Source organism: Buteo buteo, chromosome 7, assembly GCF_964188355.1.
Source record: "Buteo buteo chromosome 7, bButBut1.hap1.1, whole genome shotgun sequence".
Taxonomy (NCBI): Eukaryota; Metazoa; Chordata; class Aves; order Accipitriformes; family Accipitridae; genus Buteo; species Buteo buteo.
The window spans coordinates 6,072,046-6,096,300 of NC_134177.1; the positions used below are offsets into that span (position 1 = coordinate 6,072,046).

General features: G+C 40.3%; 1 protein-coding gene across 1 annotated transcript; it reads left to right on the forward strand.

Moving 5' to 3' along the window:
- Positions 1-4,727: 4,727 nt before the first annotated feature.
- Positions 4,728-24,040, forward strand: SEC62 (SEC62 homolog, preprotein translocation factor). The gene is made up of 8 exons (XM_075031362.1): positions 4,728-4,825; positions 13,169-13,277; positions 13,663-13,768; positions 16,397-16,607; positions 18,227-18,319; positions 20,874-20,934; positions 21,853-21,972; positions 22,603-24,040. Exons 1-8 carry the CDS (start codon positions 4,790-4,792, stop codon positions 23,067-23,069), a joined length of 1,203 nt encoding a protein of 400 aa, XP_074887463.1. The 5' UTR covers positions 4,728-4,789; the 3' UTR covers positions 23,070-24,040.
- The last annotated feature ends 215 nt before the right edge of the window (positions 24,041-24,255 follow it).

Here is a 24,255-nt window from a genome sequence, read left to right on the forward strand (position 1 = left end):
TTTGTTTAGGGTTTGGGTGTTTTTGAGGGGGTGGGTGGTTTGCTTTCTGCCTTTGCAGTTCCAAAGCTCTTTTCTTTCTTTGGGAAGGCTTTGTTCCTACTATCATCACCTATATTGACGCCACGAGAATTATTCTGTTGACTTGGCCTTTACACAGTCCTTTCCTTTGTCCCATTGCCAAGTTTACCTAAGTCTGTATTCTTTCAGACAGACATTAGTTCTGCTACTATCCACATGTTCTTCTTGAACCAACAATTTCCCTGTTGGTAAGGATGCAAAGTCTTTTACCTAGACCATAGAAAAGAGGAACCTATTGTCTGTGTTGTATAGAGAATGATACAGTATTTTTTCCCATAGTACAGCGAAGATGTGAATAGATGTTTTGCTTTATCAAAATTTAAAAACACATATATGTGGCATCTGCATGTGTGAGTGACTGTAATAAAAATCAATCAACCAAAACAGCAAACAGAAAAAGCACTGGTGACCCAGGGGAAAAAAGAAAGCATCAGGCCAACCTGGTTATCATCTTTGCTGATTACCTTTCAGTTACAGGGTTCAAACAGCTCTGCTAGGGAGGAGTGCTGCTCAGTCTGTGATCCATGGGACTCCAGCAGCCTGTAAACAGTTTGCATTGAAAGATGGTCTGTAAAGCAATCACTGGCTTCTGGTTGAATCTGTTAATTGGAGAGATGTAAACTCAAGAATCACATTTTTATATAACACATATTTTTAACTCAAACACTTGTAGTCATAACAACAAATTTATGATTTTATGATTAGTTTTTCCTAATGCTGTATCCTTAATTCTTCTCCTCCCTTCCTGTTACTGCCAAAAAATACAGAGAAACAAGGAAGGGGTTTTTTTTTCCAAAACCTCTCTGGTTCTTCCAAAAAATGTATGGATATATTTTCCATTTAACATATTTATGTATCCAGGTACATCCCAACTGACTCCAGCATGGTCTGCTGGACGACCAGATTGACAGTGGTCTTTAGGAAGAGCTATATGCCACTTCGCATCAGGAGAGACATGTCCTTATTAGGGTTCACCAGTTATTGCTAAAATGAGAAAAATGAAAATATATTCTTGGAATGAACAGAGCTGGTACTTGAAATAGATGCAATTAATTACAGAAAGACCAGAATCAGGAGAAATTAATTCTTAGTTCAACTATGGGTTTTGTACATTATACGTATCAAATAATTCTGAGTTGTATGGAAATGAAAAGGAATTTGCAAGAGTGAAAGTATTTAAGAAGCTTCTTAGTGAAAGATAATTCTGGAGATTTGTCTAATGAATCTTTGTTGTTCTGCTAAATTAAAAGCTAAGTGGCTAACTAAATATTTATAAGCTTCTGAGATGGAAGTGACTCAGTATATGTCTACACTGGAGTGTGCTTCTGAGTTATGACTCATGTAATTGTGGGTGGATTTTAGCTGAACCTGCCTTGAAGTATGTGATGCTGTATGGTACAAGGCCATATTCCTTATATTTTGAACCCATATTCAGTGCTGAAGCTGACTGGATGAAAAGGGAAGTCACTCCAGAGTCTGCAGCATGCTACCATCTGTGGATGATCTAGGACATGGCTCCTAACATATTGCTGGGGAATTTGTCTGTCCTCCTTGGATTCCTCTATGGAAGCTCTTTCCTTCTTTCCCTCCTTCCTGCCTTCCCTCCTGCCCATCAACATAATAGTTGAAGTAACTGTGATTTGTGTTCTCCCCTCTCTTCCCCCAAAGCCAGAAGGATTAACCATGGGTCCAGTGGATAAGCTTCTGGCAAGTGAATCATTTGTTCAGCAGAACAGACACTTGCTCAGACTTCTAGTGTCACCTTCAATTTCTGTATCGCAGAAGGCAGCGTGACTCAAGATAATTTGTGGCATGCTTGCCAGTAATTCAATTGCCAACATGTAGCCTTGCACTTCTGGCACATATTAACCACGCCATAGTGGTAAGACCACATCATCTTATGGATCCAGGATGACCGAGACTTAGCCCAAAACAATGAAATTATAAATAGCACAAATGCCAATAAATTGCCAGGAATAAGTGAATATAAGGGTATAAGAAAATATGTACCAGAAGGAGTAGACCACCACCTAACTCAGTGTCCTGCCTCAGGGGCCAAGAGAGGATACCAAAAGCAGAGTATAAGAACAAAGCAAACGTTTCAGAATACTTCCTTTATCTCCAAGGACCTATCTTGCAGACAAGCAGAGGTGATTTTTATATTTAATAGCTCATGATGCATTTTTGTTTCATGAATGTATCCAGCTGTTTTTTGAACTAAGTTTCCAGCATCCATACTGCCACATTAGATCACACAGTTGGCTTAAAGAGGAGGAGAAGGAGGGAAAAGAGGTTAATGAAATGCCATCGGTTTGGCTTCGGTTGAAAAAGGAAACCACTCCACTTGCATGCAATATCCTTCGCAACAGTAATTTAAGTGGTCATGATTCTGAAACCCCTGCTCTAATCAAAATGGCAGTTGGCACTTAAGGGGCTGTGACTTCACTGCATGGTTCCAAAATGCTTCTTTTTGCAGCCTGCCCTGCAGTTAACATAGACACTAACCTTAAATGCAAGCTGTTTGAACCTTAATTTCCACTCCCTGGCGTTCTTGAGATTCAGCCACTTGCTTCTCTCCTGTTTCCCTGCTGTACTGATGACTGCAAATAAACTTCTTCCATGTAAGATTCAGTCTTGACAGGCTCTGTGCTCCATAGTGGCAGGAAGTTCACTATCCAGTGCCTCACACTGGAGGACACGTTCCCTAGCCCACTTTACATCCCTCGGTCCTTTCTTACAGATCTTAAAGTGATCAGTTTGCTCCCTGTGCTGCACACCAATCTGCTGCTGCATGCCCAGCTGTCCTGGGAAGAGCTCCTGCAAGTTAGTGTTTCTCAAACTTCAGATGAATTAAAAGTTCTGTGGAAAAAAAGAAAATAGAGATTAACCAGGAATCAAAGGTGCTTTTCTGTCAGCAAACAGCTTAATGCACTGCAGATAATATACCATGCCAAAAAAAAAAAAAAAAGGCGGCAAAATTAAGAACTAAGCCTTAAAGGTGGGTTTATGAATCAGCAGTAGATTCCAAGACACAGAAGGCATATGGGAAATAAGACCTTAAAAGAGCCTGAAAGTAGAGGTATGAGGGGTGATGATCTGGAGTGACACCCATCATGAGGCAATTGCAGTCTTCATGAGGAGGGCTGTGAGCAGACAGGAGCGCGGTTCCAAACAGCCTCTCCCATAGAGCAGGGTGGAGTTTCACAGCTGAAGTTCAGCTTTGTGCCTATGCAGGGATTGCACGGGGGCTCTGAGCTGTGCCGTGCTAAAACCCTTACTGCAGGCATTGTGTATTATTAGCAAGCTGTAATTTACAGATGGCTAAAACTTCTTCTGGAAGAAAGCCTCCACTTCAGATGTGCTTTTGTGTTACTCCAAGTTAAGCACATGAAATAATGGTTAAAATGATTGCAAACTTAAAAATGTAATTTTTTTTAATAAATGCAGTTTGCCTACTTTTTACAAGGCATTGTTTTATTGTAACCATAAAAACTTTAATTCCCTATACCTACAATTTTATCTTTTGAATTACACTTTTATAGTTCATTCACTCTGCAGTCAGTCAGCTTAATTTGTAACTTGTATAGATTTTCTGCCCAGCAACAGCAAGAGGAAAACATTCAAAAGAAAAAGATGTTGTACCAGAAAAAGCACAAAAACTGGCATGGTGACTCAGGGTCAAATAAGCTGCTGGAAACAATTTTAGGTTCTTAATTACCTCGTTTTCGATCTGAGAGGTTCCAAAATCGTAGGAACAGGAAGGGGCAACAAGATTTGAAAGGACTGGACAAGACGATACAGCACTGCACATACTTTTCCATCCCAAAGTGCCAGGGTGTGGTTTGGAAACATGGAGCCAGGATAAACCATTATACATTTTGCTAACTTGAGTGATCTCATAGCGAAAACATGTGGGACAACCTCTGACAAAAGGCCATTTTACTTTATATAGGTTGCCTTCTGACTCTAATTCTGTTAAGTATACAAGCAGGTCTGAGCAATCAGAGTCCGCGTAAACAGGTAACAACTAACAAAGGCCTGCTACGTCGAGCATTCTTAAGGCCCAATGTCCTATTTAGGAGTAACAAAACTAAACTATTTTTTTACTGCCGAAGAGCTGGAGCACCTTTATTCCAGCAGGACAGGCTAGCTCTTCAGATACCAAGAGACACCTCTGAGCGCTGACCGGCACCCCAGCTTCGTCCAGCCAGCGGCCGACATGGCCAGGACGCAGCTGGATCGCCACCTCCTGCCCTGGGTAGGCCCTGACGCGCAGCCCTGGCTGCCTTCGAGGGAACCGGGCGGCGAAAAGTCCTCGATACCGATTTGGGAGTTGGACTTTAGACGGTGGAGCCCGAGCACCTCGGGGTGAAGCCCGGCCACGGGAGCAGGAGAGGCCGCATCTCCCCCGCGGGGAGTTTCTGATTAACCAGACTGCTGCAGGAGGGCCCTGACAGCCCGAAGTCGTGGTGGTGGGGGTGCCCAGCCCAGCCTCGGCCCACCGGGGCTGCCCACCAGAGCGGAGACCCAGCGCGGCGATGCTGCGACGCGGCTCTCCCTCAGAGACCGGCGCCGCCCGCCGAGGGGGCTGAGGCGAGGCGAGGCTGAGGCGGGCTGAGGGGGCGCGGTTTTCCCGCCGCCTCTCGCGAGGCTGCCGCCGCCGCCGCCGCCCCGCCCGCCTCACGTCACCGGCGGAGCAGACGGGGACAACATGGCGGAGCGGCGGAGGCACAGGAAGCGGATCCAGGTAGCCGAGCTTCTCCCTGCCTTGCCCGGTTCGCTCCTTATCCCCGTCCTCAGGGTGATCCTGGCCCCGCCGGGTGGCCCGGCCGTCCCTCGGAGGGGATTCCCCCTCCCAGCCCCGGTTCTGCGGCCTCGCCGTGCCGGTACCGGGCGGCTCGCGGGAGCCGGCGGTGAGGGGAAGGGTCCTCGTCTCGGCCGGCCGCCGGGGCAGCGGGAGCCCCGCAGGCGCCGGGAGTGCGGGGCGGGAGCGCCGTACCGGAGCTCCGTAAAAGCCCGGGCTGGCACCGGGCGACAGGTTTTTTCCTCAGAATTTTCTAGCAAATTCGTAAATCTTAGTAAATACTGAGAAAAGCTGGAGCCCGCTGGGCGGCGGCGAAGCGCAGGGAGGAGCGTTTCGGGGGTGCTGCGGGTGCTGCCGCGGCGGGGGTCTGAGGGGCGGCCGGCGGGGCCAGCCCGGCCCATCCGTTCATCCGAGCGCCCGGCGGTTCTGCTCTGCCCTCACGGGGTCTGCGGCCTCAGAAGTGCATCGTCTTTCTCCGTGGCCGGGGGGGTGAGAGATCGAGCTGTTACCTGTTTTTAATCGCCGTGTTATGCTTAGGATCTCAGCCGTTACCAGTGTCGAACAATAGCTTAATGTGGTAGAACAACACTCAGAATACCCAGGCGAGCAGCCGCCTTTGCCTAGAGCTGACACCCGGCGTGTCTGTTCCAGTGATTGGGAAGCAAAACACATGGGACAGATGGTATCAGCATCTTAAAAACAAACGTGCCCCAGCCAGGAAATGATGTGGTAAGGAGAGGAAATTTGTTTTTAGAAAACATAAACAAACAACCGTGTCTAAAAATAGACCTAATCAGCTTTGAGATCATGATAAAATGTAGTGGTAATTACGTGGTGTCACTTAAAGGCAAAGTGAAGACTGCTCAGGTATTTTCACTTACCTGCAAGTCTGGACTTCTCAATACGTAACTTTAACAGCGAGTTTTACAGAGGTTTTAATGCATGTTTTGGGCACAGTTGCAGCATCAGTTAATATAATGCGCGTTACCGTTATGTATTATTAACTCTTAACCCTAAATAGTGTTTGGGATTTATTGCTCTGCTGTAAGTGGAGATAATCACGAGAGAAGTCCTAGCGCCATTCAACAACACACTTCATATGTCATCCTTCTGCTCGGTTGCCCTCTCTCCTTTCTCTTCCTCGTTCTCTTCCTCTCTCCTTTCCTCTTCTCATCCTTTCCCTTCCCAGCCCACTTTCCCTTCCCCCAAGAAGATGGAGATGTGCCTGTACTTGTAATGGTTTCTTTTTTTTTCCCCTTTAATTGAAATTACTTCGGGGGGGAGAAATTCAAAGAGTAATTAATCAAAATCTTGTTAAGCAAGCCTTATCAATCACAGGCATTCAGTGAATTATTGTAAAACATTACAGAATTATTCTCTTTTCATAATCATTATAGACTGTCCCTTACCAAGGATGACAACAGCTCAATAAAGCATCCATCAAAAACAAATTAAATGTAATTTAATGTTTTGTATAATACCCAAGGCTGTGGTCTTGCAGGCACTTAAGCACATGCTTAATTTCCAGCCTGTTAGCAGTAAAACTATTTCCCAGATTGTTAGTAATTAAATTGATGTCTCGGTGTTAACACTTAAGGTTTAAGATTGTGGCCTAAATTTGTGATATAATTATGCAGATAAATGTGTATTGCATCTTAATAGTTTCCCAGTGTATGCCAACAACAATGGGAAGCCAAGACTGAATAAAGAATATTGTTGAATGCTCAAAGGGTGTTCTTAATTAGTCAGTGAATAAAGCAACATGTATTTTTCTTGGTAGTTGGTTTTGGGTGGGTTTTTTTAAGCTTTTTGAATTTTATTGGCATAGTTACAGTATGATTATCATGTTTCAGGGTAATGCTGCAAGTTTCTTCTTTTAAAGTGAAGTCTGGGATTTTTATTTGTAGGTGTTTCAAGTGCTTTAGAAGTGTGTACTTATTTTAGGGTGATGTGTACCCTTAGTAAAGAGATTATTTTTCATACTGTGTGCAAGTCTGACATTTGAATACCCCATTGTAATTAAGTAGAGCTGTATTTCTTGACAAGAGTCGAGTTCTTAGGAGGAGACGGTGTGTTTAGCTGTGGAAGAGGCTGTTGTAATAGAGTTCGATTACAAATACTATGTGTACAGAACCTGGGTTCTGAATAATTTTTATAGGTTTTTATGTCTGCCATCAAGATTGAAATCATGGTAGTTAAGTCAGCTAGCTACACATGAGGTGACACATGAAGAAAGTCTCAATAAAATAGTTCAAAGTTCTGTCAAGTCTACTTTCTGTGTTTTCCATCGGAAGTGATAATAGGCAAGATTTACTTTATAGAATGCATTTTCCTAAAAAGACACATTGCCCAACCTGTATTGCATAGCTTAGACTTTTCCTCTGGTGACAAGCTGAAAGTTATGGAAGTTGCAGAAATCTTAACTTCAAAAGTTTGAATAAAGACATTTTAGAGGTACAGTTTTCAAGGTGTCATTCCTGACCGTAATTTAACTGTAATTAACATGGAGATTACTTCAGACATGCGGTGGTGAAAAGAGACTGGTCTGTAGGATCCAGATTGCTCAAGCCAGTGGGCTTCCACATGATTAAAATTTCTGAAATCGAGAACGCTTGCTGTATATAAAGGACTTACTAAAAGAAAAACAACATATGTTACCTAATGGCTAGTTTAATATTTTTTCTTTAGACAGATACATCTCAAAAGATGGGAGGTGTCCTTGAATGCCTGTTAACTCCAGCAACCTGATCAAAGCTATTTCATACCTTGGAAAAAAATACGGTTCCATAGGTATCCTGAAATATTCACTTAAGCACAAAATCTTCAGAGTTGGTTACTTTGACAAGCATTCAGCGAGTAACACGTGGCACTTTGTTGGCAGGTCTGCAATTTGACTGTTAAGTAGGCATTAAGTTTTAATTACATTGGCTGGATTCCATTGTGCACGATTTTATTCTGCCCATGTGAAGTTTTGTTTATCTTTGCTTTGCAATTAATAGCACTTGCATAGCACCCTAGTGCTGCGTCCTTTGCTGTAGAAATGTTAATGCATATAAATACTGTCCTTATGAATAGAGAAAACAGTTCTTAGGCAAATGTGTCACTGCAAATTGATGGCTGAGGTGGCATCAATGGTGTGTACATGCCATTAATGACACGTGCCTTCCTTGTTGACCTTTTTTTTTTCTCTTGAATCACTGGATTCAAGCTTTGAGATTCTCCTGATGAAGGATATCTACTAGTCAATATTAACTGTTGTAGCCTACAGTTCTGTTGTGTCTTGATTTGGGCTCGGCTGGAAGGAAAATGTGCAACAGCTCCATCGCTGCTTCCTGTGCTACAGTTTTATGTGAATGAGTATGGAAAGGATCTTCAGAAATGACAGTACAATGGTTTTCCAGTAACACAGATTTTAATCCAGCTTGCCCATTTGTCTTTATTTTCTCATAAATTCTAGTAAAACTAAGTGGGATGATAACAAAGGGGAATGGCTAAATAGCTTCTTTGAAAGTGAGTGGTATCAGGTGATAAAGAAGGAAGAAACAAAGATTGAGGTGGGGAAAACAGAAAAATAGGAATTAAAAGTAGCAGCTCCACTTGTCAGTAAAACAACAATCGCTGTCTTTTGAAAAATCTGAGTTACATTTTTGGAGGTGGGAAGGGAAAAAGTCAAAACAACTGACCTAGGGTTAGAAGAGGACTGAAGCTGGCATGTTTTGGTTTCAAAGTACTGTACATTGTTCCTTTGGCATGTGTTTTAGAACTCTGTGTGTTTACAGCTTTTGATCAAAAAAATTGGTGATGGCTGAAAAGAAAGAAGAAAGAAAAAAAAATACTTTTTTAGTCCTATACATATCCTATAAAAATGAAATATCCATTAATCTTTTTCTGTAAAGAAAAGTTAATGTCTTGTGGCTAGCACACAGCCATGGTAATCCAGAAGAACTGGTTTCTCTGCATGGCTCTGCCACAGTTTCTTTTAAGAGACCAGAGGCAATCCACGTACTGGTCATCCATGCAAGAGTTGGACAATTTTATGTTTATTAGTCACTGAAGAAAATATAGATGGAGTCCTAAGAGCAAGTCTTAAGACCCTAACGTGTTTGTTTCCCCCCTACCCACTCCCACCCAGTGTTCCATCAAATTATGCTAGTTTGTGTGCTTTTTCTCTGTCCTGCTGCACCTTGATTTATTTTAGGCAAAGTATAAATGCTTCAGCAGGATGCATGAGTACCCCCCACTCTCTTGCCACAGAACATCTTCTAGTCTAAGGTCCTGAGAGTCAACAGGGAAAGGAAAAAGATAATGTTGCGATTCAACCCAAGCTTTCACGTGCTCAAACCATCTTCAGAGAAGATGACGCTAATGCAGTTGTCGTGTCCTTATAATATGAGGAGAGATATGAGGAATGGAACATGGGTTGACATAGTGTCATTTTTGATGTAACATCTCAGCTTGAAAAACAGGCTGCACGTGACAAATGTGCTTAAATTTCTTCTTTTCCTTATCTGAAAACTGTATAAAATATTAGGCTTCAGAAATCTTCTCTGAGGGATGGTGTTCTGAAAATCTAGGTTCTCAGATGTAGGAGCAAAGAAGAGGATATTAATTTTATTGAAATCAAATAATTTTGATGACTCCTTTGAAACAGAGGAAGATAAATCCTTGTAATGTGTTTGTCTGCACACGAGATAACTTGTCTTGTTAGTGTAGTCATCGTTTACTCTGTTCTGATTTTCCAGAAACCTTGTTTACATTACAGTATTGTGGAAGGAAATCATCCTGTCTTGGGTTGTGCCTGTCTTCTCGCAACTGTGATGCAAAGGGGAAAAAAAAAAATGAGTGAAATTTCAAACCACATATATGCTCTGGCCTTTTGACATCCATTGAGTGATTCCGAGGAGTAAGAGAGCCTGAATAAATCATACTTTGGTAGAGATGAGAGGGAGAAGGAAGCTCATGGGCAAACTAGTTTTAATAGCTCAGTTGATGGTTTTATTTTTAATGTATACAGGCCTCTCTTCTGCTGCAGTCCCAGCTGGAGGTTGAATTAACTGGAAACTACATCACTGTATTGAAGGAAGTTCAGAATGCACTGTGCTATACTTTGATTTGGGAGATAATCGTAAAAAGTGAATTTGAGTAGGGTTTTCCTTTCACTTCAGTGGGTCTGGAAGGTCCCTAGGTTTGAAAAATTTCTGTGTCATTTTATGAATTCACATAGGGCAGAATTTTGATAGGAATGCTTGAGAATTATTCTTAAAAATTCTAAAATGTTAGTGCATTTCTAGTAAGTAGGTAGACTTGAGCACTGCTTTTCCTGTCTTCCTGTAGATGGAGTTCTGTCTAGACAAATAAGAAATTGGGTTTGATTTTTATTTTTAATGGCATTCTTCCAGAGTTTGTAAATTATCAGGGATCATAAATCTCTAAATTTTACATGCTGTCTAGTGACAACATGCATTTTTCCATATATAAAATTAAAGTAGATGCAAGGGTCTAAAACAAAATCTAGAGCAGAATTATTTGGAAGCTTGACACTATCCTATTTTTTTATTAATTGAAAACAGTTTAATCATAGAATTTTAACTGAGAAGACATTTTACAACATTCCAGAAACATATTGCCTGAGGTGTTTCTTGAATCTTTCTGTCTTTCTTATAAAAGCAAACTTGAAATATCAGAAAGTTTTCATGTGCTTTTTAAGGCTGTGTCATCTGTTTTAAAGCTTTATAATTTATTGAGAACTATCCCTTGACTTCATTTGTATAATCTTTTTCTGAATGCATAAGGAGGCTTAAAATGCCAGGATTTTGGCTTTTTTTTACAACTGAACATAAAGATCAGTTGAACTGCATCTTTAAAAAGTTTTGCTTAGGATACTGACATTTTCAGTGCTTTTGTTGATTTCACTTTATGGTGGAATGCAACATTATTTTCTGTCAATTATCTGTTTTAATATTTTAACAGAAGCCTGGCTCTGCAAATAAAAGGGATGAAAATAGGATGTAAAATGGGGATTAAATTGCAGGGGAAACTTTCACAGAATGAGTTCAGTTAAACTGGCAGTCTCTCTCACAGGGAAGCTTTTTCTTGTTTGGGATGTTATGAAACTATCCCACAGAAAAGGACAAAGCAATAGATAGTAAGGAGCAATCAAAAAAAAAAAGATCTCCTGGTGCCAGCCACTGCCTGTGTAGCGCATCACATGACCTAGCAGAATCATAAATATTTTAGGAAGAAAAAAACAAAACCAAAACCTAGCAGAGGAATTAACGTTGATTTGAATATCTGTAGCTTCTCTGACTGTTTTACTGTCTGTGCTGTGAAGAACAACATTTGCCTTGTGAGTTGTTGTTCCAGGTTTAATTTGCTGGTAGGAAATACTAGAAAAGCATTATTTTGAAATACAATTGCTGCATGTAGTCATCAGTCTCCATGGTGGCTTAGCATGTGTGCCATACAGTAATGATGGTACACGTTCACTCATTTTCTTTAAATGCATTGTAACTGATTCTATTGCTATTAAACCAGATCTGTTGCGGTACCAAACTTGGTAGCATCATCAGCGATTTACAATTGCTGGTACAACTGTACCATATAAGGGGACATCAAACCACAGTATATAAATTTTGTGCATACATGCACTGTTAGTTGTGAATAGTTCTCCATGATTTATACACATTTTTTTAAATTGTGGGGGGAAAAAAGGATTGAACATAGAGAAAGCGTTAATTTAATCTGTATGAGGACTGTTAGGGTCATCTGGCTTAATTTAGGCATGTTTTTAAAACTGTCTAACTGGTGAGTATGAGACCGAATTTCTGCATATATATAAAGAATTTAGGCTTAAAAAATGTCAGTCATCTCAGAACTAACAAACTATGGAGTGCTTTTGGTCATTTGGATATCTTATGTCTGTATTATTCTCTTTAAAATTGTCCTCAGATAGGAAAAGCAATAATCCTATCTAGGACGATAATTCATTAACCAGTTCATTTTGAAAGTTAGCTGTGCATACTGTTGAAAATTAACAGTTCTCACCGTCTGAGGTTTTTATTCTGGTGTAACAACACGTATTTGACCTTGCATTTTCATTTCACATGCTTCTTGTGGTATTATGATTATACATCTTAAAAGCGGTAATGGAAGTTGTATATGTTTATTAACCTTTGAAAACATTATGTCTTTAGATAGAATCTTTGAATTCTATATATTCCTGTAAATCACCAATCTGTTTTGTGGCTTCTGTAATCTATTTCTTTGGCCAGCATGAGAAGAATAGGTACAGAAAAGGTGCTGGCAGTCTGAAAAGATGTCTTAGTGTTTTGCTGTTATTGATCTGTGAGTAGCAGGGGGATTTGGAGAATTAAGCCTTCCTGATTAAAAGCACTCTTATAGAAAGGAATTTTTGAGGAAGTTTGCCTGAGTTGGTGTAATATGTCAAATGTTTGTTTCAGATATGTTTTTGTGAAGCAGGAACATTAGAAAGGTCTTCCTTTCCTGCTTACAAATATTAGGTCTTAATTTTACATAAGTGAAAATGCCCATCTCCATCCTTCTGTCTTATAAATCTTTGAATTCTGCTACGTCTCTGCAAGTTGGTAAATGTACAGAATTTATGAATGTGTGAAGATGAAGGGCTCCCTTTTCCTAAAACGGCTGTTTTGACGTTCACGTACTTCATCCTGCTGTGCTTCATACTGATGTTCCTCATCTCTAGACTGGAAGAATCTCCTCAGTGGTACTCTGAAGTTAAAAGTCATTTTGTAGTCCTGCAGTGGTACTGAAATTTTCTAGCCAAATCAACTTCTTTTCAACATGGTTTTCTCCTCTTTCACATGAAATTCAAGCTGCTTTGTATTCTGTCAATATGCCTGCATTGCTGTCATTTCATACATGCTCATTCCTCACTCTTGTTTTTCTTTGGTCTCAGCTTCACAACTGTTTTCATCCAAGCTTATGTGCCTTAAGCAGCTTTCCATGTGCCCAGTGCTTTCCTCTTAGTTCCTCCTTTAGTTTGCTCTTTTTACAGAGCTGTTAAAGGAGTTTGTAGTCGTTACCTTCAGATCATCTAACTTAAGAATTCCTGCTTTTTTACTTTATGTAGGGAGAAAGTTCTTGGGAAAAATGACTTGCCCTATTTTCACATCTTTTACCTTTTATTTGTTATTTATATATGGCCATAAAATAATGAGGACTTTACAATACCTGATTTTTGACCCCAAATGAGTGTTTTTCCCATGTGTTTAAAACTGTATTAATTTTGCACTTTTACTATTGTAGGAGGTTGGTGAGCCATTCAAAGAGGAGAAGGCTGTTGCTAAATACTTACGTTTCAACTGTCCAACAAAATCCACCAACATGATGGGCCACCGAGTTGATTATTTTATTGGTAGGGTTACTTTTAACCAGAGAATTAAACTTTGTTCTTCTAACATTGTACTGCGGGGGAGGGGGGGCTGTTTTGTTTTTATTATTAGTGCTTTATGTAATAAGTACTGATCTTACAGTTTGCTTTTGAAAACTTATCTAGGCATTAGATAGCCATAAAATTAATACTGGCCTGAAGTAAACACAATAAACTTTTTGCTTTGTGATTTAAAAGTGTGTAGTTGTCAAGAGTGCTGTATTTCAGAATAGTCTTACTCTAAAGATTGAGAGGATGTGGAACATCACCAGAACCGACTGACTGGTTGGTTTGTTCAAGGAATGTAGACTAAATGTTAAAATAAATGTCATTAATTTTAATGCATTTTTAATTCCATTTTTCCCTCTAGCCTCAAAAGCTGTGGATTGCCTCCTGGATTCTAAATGGGCAAAGGCAAAGAAAGGAGAAGAGGCTTTATTTACAACCCGAGAATCTGTAGTTGATTATTGCAACAGGTATGACCTAGTCCAATTCATCAATTTTATTAATGAGTATAGTTGTCAAGATGCCTTAGCTATTTAGGAACCAATTTCACTTAGGCTTTGTGCATTCTAAAACATTTGTGGTTGTATGTAAAAATAATGATTGTATTTTTATTACCGTGTTTGAGTGTGGAAACAATGTAGTTTCATCATCTTTGTTCTCAAAACTCTCTCATGTTTTCATTATGCTGCTTGGGGCAGCAAGATGAACAAAATGATTTTCCTGAATTTTATAGTTATTTTAAGTTAGTAGGGTCAGAGCTCTCAAACCTCTCCTTCCCATGTACCTAGTCTGCCATCATGGCAGGAGCTGGACTTGGAGGTTCAATTTATGTCTCAAATGGTGAGTCCCTGCTGCTTAGTGTACTTGAAGTGCTTTGTTTAGATGGATGGCGTTTTGTGACTGTACCTCATTTGGGGCAGACACATAGGGTTAAGAGGACTGTCTACACTTGGAGAGTTCAGTGAAAACTATTTAGAAATTAAGAACATGGCTAATATTTAGCCTTTTTTTCCTGGCCTCTTTTAGATAGCCACGCAGCAAGGTGAGATTCTTCTACCCAGTTCCAGGGCTGAGGCAGGGCTGATTCTGTGTTTGAACTTTAATCCTTTTGCTGATTTCTTCAAGAAGTTTAGTGAAAAATATTATTTTAACGCAAGCATAAAAATAAGTTTTCCCTTCCAGAGTCTTTGGACTGAGGCAGGAGTCTGTGTGTTTGTTCTTCAGTTCCTAAAGCATCAGATGAGACAACAGTTGGTTAAGTCCTTCAGCTCCAGGAGTGTAAAGAATGCCTGTGTAGTGTGCAAAGAAAATCAGTTCAACCCTCTGTTCCCTGGCTCTGACCTTTATGACCAGTATAATTTCGTGCCCTGATGATCCATTTGGCACCATACCATGTCTGCAGTTTGGTTTCTCTTGCTCGCTTCTATATTGCTAATAACGCTAAGGCCACCTTTGGTCACTGAAGCTGTTCTCAGAGTTTTAAACATTAGCACTGTCTACTTCCTTTGCCTTTTGTAAGGGATGGAGGAATATCTTAATACAAAAATAATCCCTTTAGTGTAAGAGGCTGCTTAGGGCCTTATTAATATTAAAAACAAGTACCTTAACTCTCTTGGTGAGGCTATTGCTTGTTTTACCTGCCCTATCAAACAAAAACCAAATGCCAGATCCTGTTCCTTCATTCTGTGTCAATTGCATCGATCAGTTGCATATTTAAAACAAGTTACTAACTGAATTCATAATGCTGTTCCAGTACATAAGGTCTCCTGGTACACTTACTTATTGATCTAAGTTCAGTAAGTTTTCTTTTGAGGTGTTTTCTTCACAAATAAGCTACATCAGTAATGCTTTGTTCAGCAGATCTACAGAGGGTTAACAAGTTGGGAATCGGCAAGCAATCTGGACTTCATTAGTTATATCAAGGTCTGTCCCGCTTCAGGACCTGGCTGTTGGCCGCACTGATACCATGGCTGCATGCTCTGAGCAGTAGGTCTTGCGCAGCACTGTCTTTTTATCTTCCATCAGAGGCAGAGGTAGCTCCTGCAAATGAAAGAGCAGTTTTGCAGGCCAGGCTTGTCCTGTGGGCTGCTCAATACCTGAGCCCCCTAAACTTCCAGCTGTGAAGAAAAGTAGTTTCTCCCAAACAAGAGATTTTCTGTTGCTAGAAAGAGAATCTGTGTCAACAGTTGTCTGAAGGAAGTTTTTTTTACATACCTGAAACAACTCTGCTTGATAGTCAGCATGCACATAAGTTAAATTTGTAGAAGGACTTCTCTCTCTTTAGTGAGTTTTCCTAATTCAACAAGCAGTCCAGCATAAGGATTTGGTCTGCAGCAAGAGATGAAAGAAATCAAGGACAAAGCAAATCAATTTGATGCGTAGGATGAGGATTTTTGGGGGGTGTGCTTGGAATTTCACACCCCACTGCTTCCTCTCAGTCTGAAGAGCAGTATTCTGCAGTGGTTTTCCTATTCTGAGTTTGGCTATGATCCTTTCAAGGACGTTACTTGTTGGTGACAGCTTTAAGACTAGCAAATACTACTTCTTGGTGCCCCACTGGCCATAGATATGCTTGCTATAAGGTGTGTTTGTAGCTGACGTGAATGGAATGCTTGTGTATGCACCACAGTTTCAACAGCGTGATTTTATTCATCGTGCACCACTTACCAAAGAACCTGATAAGCTGTATGTCCACTTTCTTATTTTTGCTGTGAAATACACTGACGTGAACTTGAAAATAAATATTGGATGGAGTTGCATCAATGGGAAAGGTAATTAAATTGACCTGGTGGCTTTCTCCATCCTACATCCTGTGTATTCATTTATATCTATGCAAAATGCTGCCACAGAAAAGTATAGGTTTTACCCAGTTTTGAACAGAAGAACAAAAAAAATGCAAAGCAAGGGGTGAGACATGGGATAATTAGGTCTGGTATATTTAGTTGTAAATAGAGCAGATGATGGTGACCTCTGTCTTTCAGTCACACTATCCATGATTTTATTAGATAATCTAGGATGGTATCTAATAACATAATTGAGTGTAAACGTTATTATCACAGCCACACTTAAATGTATCATTTAACTTTTTCCATTTTAAGACTCCTGAAAAAACAGTTCTTTCATCGAGCATTAAAAGTGATGAAAATGAAACCTGACAAGGATGCAAAGAAAGAAAAGGAAAAAGGAAAGGCTGAGAGTGGGAAAGAAGAGGAGAAAAAGAGCAAGAAGGAAAGTGGCAAAGATGAAAAAAGTAAGAAGGAAAAAGAAAAGGAAAAGAAAAAGGATGGTGAAAAAGAGGAGTGTAAGAAGGTAAGTACTATCAGTAAGAGAAGAGACAAACCTGTAACAGAGAATACATTAACTGACTGTTAAGGTTACATTGGCTTAAAAATATGGTTAGTTGTTCTAAAATGTGACATACCTTTTTTTGCCTGTTTTCATCTCTAAAATAGGCTGCCTTTTTTTTTTTAACTTTGGAGTTGTTCTGATTTTGATCTAGATCAAAAAAGAGGCTTCAGTTGGGCCTTTGTGTACCTCATCATCTTCTAATGTGGGCTGAGTTAATCAAAAACTATTCTCTTCAGCTGTACCGAGCAATGATGCTTTGTACAAGTCTACGTTAGCATTGAGAGAGGACACATAGGCATGTGACCTAATGTCTCAAAACAGTGCAGCTGCACATGTGAAACAAAAACAATTTTGCAGTGTTTGGTAATAAGAATGCTTGGAATGTAATATTTGATACTTAGTGCTTGTAAATAGCTCTGTAGTGGTGGGCTGGTTTTGCGTATGACAGCTCCATTACTAATCTGCATAATGCCTAGCTTTCACAGACTTCTGATTTACTTTCTTTAAAGTTCAAACTATTATTACTGTACAAGTTTTCATGTGTTTTTTCATGTTTTCATTCCTGATTTATTAGCAGAACAGAAATCCTAAATTAAACTGTTAGGAATCTGCAGGAGAAACTTGATGAGGGCATGTGTGTTTTCTTCTATATGCAGTGGTAGGAATCCAGTGAGAGTTAGTAGGATAGTGCTCAAAAGTTACTGCCATTCAGACACTCCTAAGTGAAATAATAGCACATTTAGTGAGAGGGTAGTCTACGTGTACAAAGGTCTGGATCTCAGAAGAAAGCTACATGGTTAATAAAAAAATTAAAACAATCTTGCTGGCAGTCTAAACATGGAAGCCAGTAGATTACCTAACTCTTGAGGTACATTAAAATGCTGGTTGTGAAAGTTATGAACTCCTCCAATTCCCTGTCATCTAGAGAGTTACATTATTAAATGTAATGTTAATTTTTAAACTAACCATTATTTATTGAACTGGTATTTTGGTGGATTATATAAGCCAATGGATAGTAACTTGAACAACAACAGGACAAAAATCAGGAAGTTAATTTCAAGCAAAGAAATGAGCGAAGAGAAGAAAGCAGGAGACAGGGAAGAGGAAGCACAAGATCCAGAAAGAGATTGAGGAGGATAGAGAATAAACAGGCAGAAACTGATTCTGAAAGGAAGCCCATGTGGTCTGTATGGCACCAAGGTACCAAATAATAAAGTTAGTGATTATGAAGTGTTGTACCCTGTTCTTCATATTTGTGCAGACTTTCTGTTAATATTAGTGGAGCTTTGCTATGCATTTGAAGACATAATGTAATCCTGAGGTTATAGTCTAGTCCTTAGACACTAACTAAAAATAAAATTTCTCTTTCCTTACGATTTTCCTTTTATTTTTGAGGTACCCAGTTGGTAATAAATGAGCACAGGAGGAAGTAACGCATCTTTACTTAAAAAAAAAAAAAAAAAGGTGTGAAAGTGATGTTAAGTTTCTGAAAAGTTATCAGACTCAAAATAATAGAAATTAAAACCCTCTTAATTTTTTAAGTTATTTTTTTAATTTATATAATCTGCGTTTGTCCTCAGGATGAGACCCCAGGAACACCCAAGAAAAAGGAAACTAAGAGGAAATTTAAGCTTGAGCCACACGAAGACCAAGTTTTCTTGGATGGAAATGAGGTAATATTTACAGGTGCTTTCTAACTTTTAGTGACAGTGTACTATTGTCACATAATATGTTAATTTACTGGTCTTCTGCAAACTCTTTCTTGACATGTTGAAAGAAAAATTAATGGCAATGTGATGGCTGATCTTGAAACATCAGATTTTTAGATATTTGCAAGGAGGTTGGAGGGAGATAAATGTAGGACAGTAACTTAAAAAATCTAAAAGAAACCTTAATTGCCAGTAGATTACATGTTAGCAGCCATGAGGTGAAATGTTTGCCTTCAGGGTGTGATGGGGTGTTGGAGCAGGCTGCCCAGAGCCTCCCTGCCCAGAGGCTTTCAAGACCGGACTGGGTAAGCCCCCCCCAGTAACCCGGACTGGCCTCACAGCTGACCCTGCTTTTAACAGGAGGGTGCACTAGAGACCCCCTGAGGTCCCTTCCAGCCCAAATTATCCTGTGGCCACTGTCATGCTGAAATAGTTCTAAACAAAACACGAGCCCTTTAGAACAGGATGTTCAATCACAGGAGGGGAAATCAAAAATACCTGCTGCCCAGAGGCTGCCTGACTTTGTGATCTGAGCAGGTCAGTGACGCTTAGGCATTTCTGAATTCTCATCCTGGCTTTACCTCTGAAATTATGGTCTTAAATACTTCTCTGTACTTTGCTTTCCTGGGAGACAAAGAATTTAGTTCTTTAACAGCTCTGTAATGTAGAGAGTCATATTTGTGCTTTTAAGATTTGGGTAAGTTGTAAGTCTTTACTTCAGCAAAATTATATTGTGCTCTGTGTTGATGCTGTGTGTCACTGTACTGGAACCTTCCCTAAGATTATACCTTTGGTTGTAAAACATACATGGCAGTGAGTGCTGTAAATAAATCACTTGTGTGGAAAATGTCCTTCCTTTATGTTTCTTTATTTTACTCTTCTCAGTCAGTTCTTTTACAACCTGCCTTGCTCTGTTTCATCCCACCTCATATGGAAGCACACCTGCCTCTGATCTTCCGTATTGTCTTTTACATGGAGTAACCAGGGTGGCATGCAGCATTCAGAATGAGGGTGCGGTACTATATTTGCAGTATAACAGTATTTACTTCTTGTCTTAATATCATTTACTTTTTTGTTTATTCATAAACTGACATTTTTTTTAAGAACTGCGACTCCCCAAATCTTTTTTTTTCAGTAGTAGCTAATTTAGAGCCAATCCTTGTATATTTACATTAGAGCTGGTTCTTGCCTTTTCTTCATTATTTTGCTCTTACAAACACTGAGTATTACACACTACTTTATTGCCCAGTCACCAGTCATGATCGTCCATTTGTTTGGGCTCACAGAACAGTTGACTGGCAGCAGAGCTACACCTGCATATGGTCACCTTTCACACCCTGTGAGAAGTAGAATATTAAATACTTGTTGATCACGCTGAAAAACTGTATTACTGCCTCCAAGGTGTCCTCCTTGTAGTTCATATTAAGGCTTCTGCTATGAGGTTCCTGGTTTCTAGTAATCAGCAGCTTCTTTTCACAGTTAATAATAGCTAAGATTCAAACTGTTTAGTTTGGTAAGAAAAAAAAATTCCTGTTTTTCTAGATCAGAAAATCCTACACTTTAACAAGAAGGTGTTGGGGTTTTTTTAGTAAGGCTGAGCAAATCTGTTTCAAGTGTATCCACAGTTCTCACACAAACATTTTGTACTGAGTGTTGGAACTGTAGACATGTAGATAACAGCACGCTGTGGAAGAGCGGGTACCAGTTATGCTGGTCTGAGGCCATCAAATGGGACTGAAGCTGAACTGAGCATTTCAGCTAGGTGCTTTGTTCCATATGTTCAGTCTGTTTTTTTCTCTTAAGGGAATCTCTTCAAAGCTAGAAGTACTTTTTTTGTTTCCGCTTGGTGGACCTGAGAAATTTTTTCCTTACAACAGTTATTTGGCTTCATGCCAACATTAATGAATAAAGAAAAATAAAAAACCCCTTGATTTAGTGATATTTCTGAATCTTTTGTTTCCCCATCAGTTTTACTGTCTGGCTGCGTTCCCTGGGATTTTACGTCCCCTGTAAGTTACTGTGGGTACAGTTTCTTTCATGAAGTAATTCTTTGAGAGATCTGGCCTGAGATCTGCACTGATTTTCTTACATGGTGTGGGAACTCCTTCCCTTCCTCCTTCCCCTCCAGCACAGCCAGTGCCCTGCCCAGCCCTGCTTTGTGTCCTGCCTCAGCACCACGGTGTCCTTAGGCCTCCTGCCATGAGGCTCAAATTATGATCAGCCCGTAGCTAAGGCAATTGCTGCGGGCACACAGGCGTGCAGCCCCTTGGCTGGCTGTCTCCTTTTGCACCTCTTTAACTGGCAGAAACCTGTTTCAAGTCTTGTTCCAAGTATAGCCCTACCTATGCTATGCGACCCCTTGCCCTGCTCCTCTACCCCGATACAGTGCTGACCATGGGGCCGTTTGTTCAGCACCAAGTGTTACGGCGTGGCAGTAAGGGTTTGGATGAGCCAATAAACGAAATCATTTAGCAAAGAGCTTGTTTTCCAAATGTAAACCAGATTATTTCTGTTGTAGGTGTATGTGTGGATCTATGACCCCGTTCACTTTAAAACTTTTGCCATGGGACTTGTACTTGGTAAGTAAGAGTAGATATTGGTGAGCGCATTGTAAATGTAGGCATAGTATCAAAAGCCTTGGGCAAGTTTGTCTTTTTCCTGGACAAAGCTTCGCTCTTCAGTTTCAGCATGATTTGATACCAATCATTTATGAATTTTGATCTCAGGGTGGAGGGGCTACACATGGTAGAAAGAAAGAGCTGAAACATGCTTTAGCAAGTGTCTGAACTTGCACAAGTTTACAAGCTGTTTATTTTCATTGCTTTAAGCTAACGAGCAAGTTGTCCAGTAGGCAAATGGGGGTTATATACAAATGTGGAAGATGTTAAAAGGCATTATTTAAAACTATGAATGATACCTTTCTGACCCTAGAACTTGTATTTGTGTAGGATAAGCCCAATCAGCTAATTTTATTTTTTTCATCTAACTTAGTATTGATGTTAACTGACATCAGTGAGCTAACAGATCATTGTACTGCTGGTGTAACACCCTTGACCTCTACCTTCCAGCTTCCTCCCCTTGAGAGAACCACCTTTCCTGAGAATCCCTGTCATCCCTTGGGGCCATATTCAGGCCTTGGACCAGTCCTTGGGGCCACCATGATCTCCACCCAGTTCCCAGCCTCTGTTTCTTGCTGCCCTGGTTACAGACAGCTCCCTGCTCACCTTTTTGCTGGTGCCCTCTCCTCAGAGGTGTTCTCTTTGCTCTGTTGACTCAGCACAGCGAGTTAGAGTTGCTGAATGTGTTGTCTCTCTACCTGGTACAAAAACGGGAGCGGTGAAGCTAGACAAGGTTTCAGGCGAGGCCTAAAACACTGTCAGTAACTCAATACTATGCTAAGCTAGTACCTTGAATAAATGGTAAGCCTAGAACATTTATGCATATACCAGGAAAAATTAATCATGCTTCTCATGCTTCTGTCCTTATCTTCCTATTAGTGATTGCTGTTATAGCTGCAACTCTGTTCCCGCTCTGGCCAGCAGAAATGCGTGTTGGTGTTTATTACCTCAGTGTAGGCGCAGGATGTTTTGTCGCCAGTATTCTTCTTCTTGCCGTTGGTAAGTGTCAGTCATCTCCACTTTATCGGGGGTGAAGTCTAAAAGGGCGGATAGACAGCCTGCTTCTTAAAGGTGGTCTGAGATGTGTGACACTCACTTCCCAGGGCGTTGTTGTTGTTGGCCACAGCCAGGCCGATTCCCTGTATGTATTTCCCTCCTGGCCACTGGGTGTCGGAGTTGTGCCACAGAAAGAAAGCAGGCGCAGGCTTGTGTCACCTGTTTGTGCTTCCTGTATAGTGGAGACTTGTTTACTGCCTCCGTTTAAAAAAAAAAAAAAAAAAAAAAAAAAAGGCAAAACAAACCCAAGAACTGTACGTCAGACCAGATTCAGTGGTGAGAATGGTGTGACCAGGATTTTAAAGCTTTCTTTGGCTTGTATTTCTGTAGCAGGGGTACTGTGGGGGATTAAGAGCTAAATTACAGATAAGATACATGGTTAATGGGGTGGGGGAAGATGTGGCAAGAACAAACTATTCCACAGTGCTGTTGCACAGTGAGAGATCTTCCCCCAACGTCACCCCTGTACCTGGCCTGGGGTGGGTGTTAGTAGTGGGCATCTCTTACACCATAGTTGTACAGTGTGGATGTTTATAACAAACCCCCAAATTTCTGTTTTCCTTTTTTATACAGCTCGCTGCATCCTTTTCCTTATCATCTGGCTCATCACTGGAGGAAGGCATCACTTCTGGTTCTTGCCAAATCTTACAGCAGACGTGGGATTCATTGACTCCTTCAGGCCCCTGTACACACATGAATACAAAGGACCAAAAGCAGACTTAAAGAAAGAGGAAAAATCAGAATCCAAAAAGCAGCAAAAACACGACAGTGAGGAGAAATCAGATAGTGAGAAGAAGGAAGAAGACGATGGGAAAACAGAAGCAACGAGGAACTCGGGAACAGACGGCTCAGGAGGAGAGCGACATTCAGACACTGACAGTGACAGGCGTGAAGATGACAGGTCCCAGCACAGTAGTGGAAATGGAAACGACTTTGAAATGATCACAAAAGAGGAACTGGAACAGCAAACAGATGAAGGGGATTGTGAAGAGGAAGAGGAGGAAGATACCGAAAGTAGGCCTTCACATGAAAAATCATAACTCACTGTGGTTTTGGGACTAAGTATGTGCAAATGGTTGGATTTCTTTGTTGGCTGATCACCAAAACATAGACCCTACCGTAGCATCTTTGTTTGCTGAAATATACATGTTACCAAACAGTTTTATATCTAGTTCCTTCATTTTTTTTAACCATTAACTCGATTACTTGGTACTATGTTAATCATTAATATCCATTGACAGAAGTTTTATCAATCTGACAAGTTTTCTATTGATTGATAGATTGCCCAGATCGTCCTCAAACATACTGAAAACATAGTTTTCTGGTACTTGCATAACTGGTCAATTAGTTTAGCTTCTCAAACTTGCTTTTGTAAAACAGGTAAAAGTTGAATGACCAAATCTCAGATTATTCCTAGTTATGCTCATTTGATAGCTAGTTAGCTAGCCCTTCTTAGCCCACAGCTTTCTTGGTATTTTTCTTGATTGTATTTTCAAGATTGTGAAAACTTTCCTAAGAAAACTAGTTTTAGCAGAAGTATTTTGCTGAAAATATAAAAAGCTGGTAGCGCTGAATTTGGCTGCAGTGTTCTCTGTTTCTCCAGACTGTGTGCCAGCAACTGAGGAAATCCAAACCGGTTTTGTACATCTGGTTCGGAGAAAGATGTCATCTCCAGCAGGTAAAGGAAGCAGCACGGTTTGGGAATTATGGCTGTTTTCTTTCTCCTGCTCCGTCATAATTAAAAAAAAATGTATTCTGTACATAATTTACAAATAAAGCAAACCATTTACTTTAACTGCTACTTATTATTTAGAGATTTGATCCAGCATTCAGTTTGTATTATTAAAGCCATTTTGTGGTGTATCTATCAGAGAAGTGCAAGTCAAGAGGACCTCACAGAATATTTGTGTATGATTGGTAGCTGTTCCACAAGAGCTTTAGTTCTGTGCCAACATTCCATGTATTTGAGTATGAGTAAATTGATCTTTATTAAATGAAAGCAAACAACATAGCTGTACGTATGCCTTAATGTTAAAACTTTCTATATTCTGGAACTGGAGTACTTTTTAAACAGAAGAGGTAGGAGAGTATTCATCTGTTCAGAACTGTAGGTAACTCAAAGCTGATATGAAGTGACTGTTAATAATTCATTTATAAATATCTTGAAGTAGTTTGTGCAGTTTCTCTTGCGCATCCCTTTCTGCTGGACATTTGGAGGATGTACTG

Bases quoted from the DNA above. Each gene is read 5' to 3' on its own strand.
- SEC62 (XM_075031362.1), top strand. From the start codon at position 4,790: ATGGCGGAGCGGCGGAGGCACAGGAAGCGGATCCAG. The intron at 13,769-16,396 runs GTATGACCTAGT...TTCCATTTTAAG, and splicing joins GTAGTTGATTATTGCAACAG to ACTCCTGAAAAAACAGTTCT. The intron at 18,320-20,873 runs GTAATATTTACA...TTTCTGTTGTAG, and splicing joins TTTTCTTGGATGGAAATGAG to GTGTATGTGTGGATCTATGA.